At 39.6% G+C, this 5,532-nt stretch overlaps 1 protein-coding gene across 1 annotated transcript; it reads right to left on the bottom strand.

The window, feature by feature from the left end:
• Nucleotides 1–450: 450 nt before the first annotated feature.
• LOC137952811 (tubulin beta-7 chain-like) lies at nt 451–3,438 on the bottom strand. The gene is made up of 3 exons (XM_068799882.1): nt 2,991–3,438; nt 1,554–1,823; nt 451–1,412 (listed from the first exon to the last, which is right to left on the bottom strand). Exons 1-3 carry the CDS (start codon nt 3,382–3,384, stop codon nt 739–741), a joined length of 1,338 nt encoding a protein of 445 aa, XP_068655983.1. The 5' UTR covers nt 3,385–3,438; the 3' UTR covers nt 451–738.
• Nucleotides 3,439–5,532: the final 2,094 nt, after the last annotated feature.

Raw genomic sequence — 5,532 nt, 5'->3', positions numbered from 1 at the left:
ATGGCAGATTTGAGTTGCAATAGGGTATCAGCAAAAACAATTTTCTTGTTGTGATTCTGAAGTGAAAATATGGTGAAGTATCAACTTTCCAGTGTTTGGACCCCTAGACTTTCTTTTCCAGCCTTCTTCAACTCTCTCAGCTCCCCAACTGACAAGACCGAGTCTCCGACTAAGTGTCAGATTATGTAGATCATGTTATACCACGTGTCGATAGTGACCAAAATTCTGATTTGGAAAACCGACATATTGTTTTACTAAACCTCCATGCTTTGAACTGTTGGAAACTTACTCAACTAGTGAACAAATTCCTTTGATTTCAACCATTGAGGTTTTTTCAAGATAAACAGGAAGTAGCCATAGTAACAAGGCATCCAATATTTGGTCATTCACGGTCTTTGATCATTCAAACAATTCATCTTAAAGATTTCAAGTTGACAACTAGAACAGTAGTGACCTCTGACTAAGCATTGAATAAGTTAACGCACCCTAAACAGAGTCAAACCAGAGTACCTAAATATACAGTAATGATGATGATGATGACATGGTACCAGTGGAAACGAAATAACATAGAAAAAATATGCTGCTGCAACCTCGAAAACTCTTTAACTATTAATTAACAAACCCTATCCCATTTCGTACACTAGTGACTCGTACAAACAGATCCAAGAGACAAGACCAGCTTCTCCAAATAAGTCCCCACACAGCAACAACTACAATGGGAATACAGTTCACAATACCTCAATCTGCGATCTCTTCTTCCTCTTCCTCCTCGTACTCTTCATCATCTGCAGTGGCATCCTGGTACTGCTGGTACTCTGCCACCAAATCATTCATGTTACTCTCAGCTTCGGTGAACTCCATTTCGTCCATACCCTCTCCAGTGTACCAGTGCAAGAAAGCTTTCCTCCTGAACATAGCTGTGAACTGCTCACTAACTCTCCTGAACATTTCCTGAATGGAGGTTGAGTTCCCAATAAATGTTGAAGCCATCTTCAGCCCCTTGGGAGGAATGTCACAGACGCTAGACTTCACATTGTTTGGAATCCATTCCACAAAGTAGGATGAATTCTTGTTCTGGACATTTATCATCTGTTCATCAACTTCCTTTGTGCTCATCTTTCCACGAAACATGGCTGAAGCTGTAAGATAACGACCATGACGAGGATCGGCGGCACACATCATGTTCTTTGAGTCCCACATCTGTTGGGTCAGCTCTGGGACAGTCAGAGCTCGGTACTGTTGGGAGCCTCTAGAAGTCAAGGGGGCAAATCCAACCATGAAGAAGTGCAGACGAGGGAAAGGAATGAGGTTCACTGCAAGCTTTCGGAGGTCAGAGTTCAGCTGTCCAGGGAAGCGGAGACAGCAAGTGACTCCACTCATGGTTGCAGAAATGAGGTGGTTAAGATCACCGACTGGATCAAGAGAAAAATCAATGTTAGAATTTTGAGTCTGGTCAAAATAACCAGTGTAAATGTTTTCCCAGACATATCAACATATTGGACAACTAATAACCACATACCATAAAACCAATTCAGGAAATGATTTAGACTTACAGGTAGGAGTGGCAAGCTTGAGAGTGCGGAAACAGATGTCATACAGAGCCTCATTGTCAAGGACCATACATTCATCTGCATTCTCCACAAGTTGATGAACAGAGAGAGTGGCGTTGTAAGGCTCTACGACAGTGTCAGAAACCTTAGGTGAGGGGAAAACTGAGAAGGTAAGCATCATTCGATCCGGATACTCCTCCCTGATCTTAGAGATGAGAAGGGTGCCCATGCCAGATCCAGTCCCACCACCGAGTGAGTGGCATACCTGAAAACCTGATACATGAAGAAATGAAGTCATTCCAATGCTTCACGAAGGATAAAAAACAAATACAAGAACAAAATAAAATTTTCCAATAGTATAAAAACTATCTATGACTTTGTTAAAAGTGAATTACAGTACTCTGAAATCCAGATGTAGCAAAGAAACAAGTTAACTGATCACTGAGGACAACATCCTACAGTAAATGACATACACAAGCCAAAGAATAAAATGTATAACCAGAGAAATAACTCGTCTAGGTCGTATTTTGACAAAATAAAGCCTTCAACATTACAAACATAAAGGTGAAATGCAGAGGTAGCAAGCCATTTAGATACGTACACAAAGATGAGAAAATAAGACAAGCTAATAAATAGGCATATCATAAAATGTTGTTATTGATCTGAATACCAGACGCATTCAGCTGAGGAGACTAGCATGAAAAGGGATGGGTTGAAGGGAATTTTTTTCAAAAAGTAAAGATCTTAAAAGATGAGCGCAGTACAACCGGAAAAGAACAAACTATGAGACAAAACTGTAACCTACTGGTGATTTATTTTGAACTAGATATATACGCATCAAACTATAAATAGACAAATTGGTTAAAGCTATAATCAGATGTACGGATCCAACAACAAGAAGAGGAAAGGTAAGATAAATGAGCATATCCTGAACAACAGAGGCCTACGAAGAAAGGAGAACGCAAATGGACACTTGAAGACTCAAATCAACCGATAAATCAGGGTAAATAAGCTAGAAAAGGAAGGGGGAAACCAACACCTAGAGAAAAGGACAACAAAGCGAATATCGCGACGAAACGACCAAAGAAACAGTAAAATCTAACAAAAGTTCAAAGAAGAGTATTTTCGAACGATGGGGTGTCGGATTCCAAACACAACTGGGGACAAAACAAAACCATCGATCCTCCCATACATTGAAAAAGTGAAACAGAAGACATCAAGAGCCCGATCATGAACTCAACAGATCTAAGGAACTGTAATACAAATGTAAGATCCAAGTCCAAGCCTTCCATCTCCGACCCACATTTATAGCTTTCGAAGTCAAAATCACAATCTACAAAACTTACAGCATAAAAATAATATTTCGACATCAAACACCCAGAAAAATATATGCCTGTCTTATTGGGGGGAGAAAAAACGAAAAAAAAAAAAAATTCACACCTTGCAAGCAGTCACAATTCTCCGCCTCCTTCCTGACAACATCAAGAACGGAATCGATCAACTCCGCCCCTTCCGTGTAATGCCCCTTAGCCCAGTTATTCCCAGCACCTGATTGACCAAACACAAAGTTATCAGGCCGGAAGATCTGACCGAAAGGGCCCGACCGCACCGAGTCCATCGTCCCCGGCTCCAGATCCATAAGCACCGCACGTGGGACATACCGCCCACCACTCGCCTCGTTGTAGTAAACGTTGATCCTCTCCAGCTGCAGATCTGAATCACCGGCATACTTCCCCGTGTGATCTATGCCATGCTCATCGCATATCACCTCCCAAAACTTGGCCCCGATCTGGTTACCGCACTGGCCGCCTTGAATGTGGAGGATCTCTCTCATTTTCCGGCGCAGGTGAATCGAAAGACCGGCGACGGCGACGAGAAACCCGACTGAAAAAACGGAGTAAATGAGAGGGAAAGTCAGGGGATTAGGTAATATTTATAGCCAGAGCGAAAACCGGAAACGGTGTGAAGAGAACCAAAACTGGTTTCGAGAAAAGGCGGGGTCCACACATGACGTGGCATGATTTGAGAGGTGGTTAAGCGGGGATTTTGAGCTTGTAATTATTTTCAAACTAATTCGCGGTTCAGCTCCGACACAACGGTTTCCCGACTCTTTATTCCCCCAATCAATGATAGATCTTATAATAGGAGCCATCAAATGTGGGCCATTACAAATCGAGTCAGATGAACGATCAAGATTAGTTAATCAACCATAAAAGAGCTACCATAAGGGCATGACTAAAGTGGTCTGGACCTTAAGAAAGGTATCAATATCATATCTACCTAAGCTAATTGCAAAATCTCTAATCCTTATTAACTTCTTTTTTAATGTGTAATCCCATTACTAGTACCATGGTATGCGGACTTGACTCAGCCCTAGAAAAATTTAACTCGGGTTATTGAGTTGACATGGACTTAGGGTCCTAGGCGAGTTAGAAGAAACTCATAGAAAATAGAAAAGGTGTCTATAGATCAAGCCAATCAACCCAACATGTTGTAAAACCATAATTTTGCAACCATAAGGGCATGTTAATTAAAAAAGAAAGGGCACACAAGATTGAGTAATTAGACCCCCCATCCACATAGAACCAAAATGAATAAATTTATGTTCTATTCAAAAGGGTATCTTTACATACTTTGACAATAACTTTTATGCCCATTTCTAAGGAGATCACATGCAGGCAAGCCACCATGTCAGTACTTTCATGTGACTACATTTTACTTTTTTTTTCCTTTTTCTCAAGCAAATCCAAACTCATGTGGCCAATGTTCTCCATGGGATACTTGTATTGTGGTCCAGTCCTTATCTTTCTTCAACTTTTTCACATGAAATTTGGGCATTTATTTCTTCACTTCCTTGTTGTAGTTCTCACCGCTCAAGAACCCTTGATCGAGAAAAATTCACTGATATGCTTATTAGCTGAAAATTAAAACAAAAAAAATTTGATGCTCTTTAGACCAAATGTAATACCCACATACATTTTCCAATCTATCTGAAAGAGATCTACATACAACTAAATTCTAAAACTTAGTTCTAACACCTTTAAGTACACATGAAAATGTGTTTGTATCGTCGGAGGAATTACAAATGCCAAGAAAATGCATCAAAATTGATATATATGGTTGAAATTTGAGTTTTCTCTTGCAAAAGAGTAAGATTGAAAATTTGCATTTTTAAATCTTTCTTGAATAGTTAGGTTCACTAATAACTGCTAAATGAATCCGAAGACACAAATTTGGGTTTCCATTTATAAGTTTTTTGACAAAAATAGTCGTTGTAGACCTTTGTGTAAAAAGTTGTTCTATAGCTTTTTATTGATTGATCAATCGACGACCTCCGACGACTATATTTTGGAGTTCTTGTGACTTTATGGTCAACCATACATCAATTGAGGTGAATACTTGTAGCAAATTGATCAGCTATTGTGGCTTGATTGATCATGTTTTATATAATGGCCTAGTAGGATTCTAGTTGATTGATCATGCCTACATAGATTGATCGATTATATTTTATAACTTTTGCCTATAACATTCTAAATGATCGATAATGATCGATCATGTTTTCTAAGTATGTTTGTTAGTACATTGTCCTATGGAGGTTAATGGATCATACTTGATGCTAAAGGAACAATTATCAAATACTTATTCAAAAAATTTTGGTATGATTTTTATACTTTAAAAAATCTTATATAAAAAATTATCACACCCGTCCCACGCACACATACTCCAACGCGTTGCTTTCAGATATTTAGCTACAGGCCACTACCTGGTGGGCCCGGCGTGATAGTGCAGTGAAAAGACTTTTTGGCCACTTTACTGAAACCCAACCACCGCAGATGGCGGAATCTGAAACATGGGCTCCTACGTGCTTGCAGGCCTCGAGCGTGTCAGATGACTAAGATGATAATAGTTATTCACTGTTTGTGAAAAGACAGAAATACCCTGTTAAGATATAATAGTTATTCACTGTGGCAATGAAAGATAT

The sequence above is a fragment of the Aristolochia californica genome, unplaced genomic scaffold (genome assembly GCF_029961685.1).
Source record: "Aristolochia californica isolate CCGP_79_NKW_82.1479 unplaced genomic scaffold, dmAriCali1.0.hap1 SCAF_16, whole genome shotgun sequence".
Classification (NCBI taxonomy): domain Eukaryota; kingdom Viridiplantae; phylum Streptophyta; class Magnoliopsida; order Piperales; family Aristolochiaceae; genus Aristolochia; species Aristolochia californica.
This window is presented reverse-complemented; position numbering and strand designations above follow the sequence as displayed.

Excerpts from the sequence above, each read along its gene's own strand:
- LOC137952811 (XM_068799882.1), bottom strand. The coding sequence starts at position 3,384 with ATGAGAGAGATCCTCCACATTCAAGGCGGCCAGTGCGGTAACCAGATC. Across the intron at positions 1,824-2,990 it reads GAATTGTGACTGCTTGCAAG|GTTTTCAGGTATGCCACTCA; the intron begins GTGTGAATTTTT and ends TTCATGTATCAG. Across the intron at positions 1,413-1,553 it reads CAAGCTTGCCACTCCTACCT|TCGGTGATCTTAACCACCTC; the intron begins GTAAGTCTAAAT and ends CTCTTGATCCAG.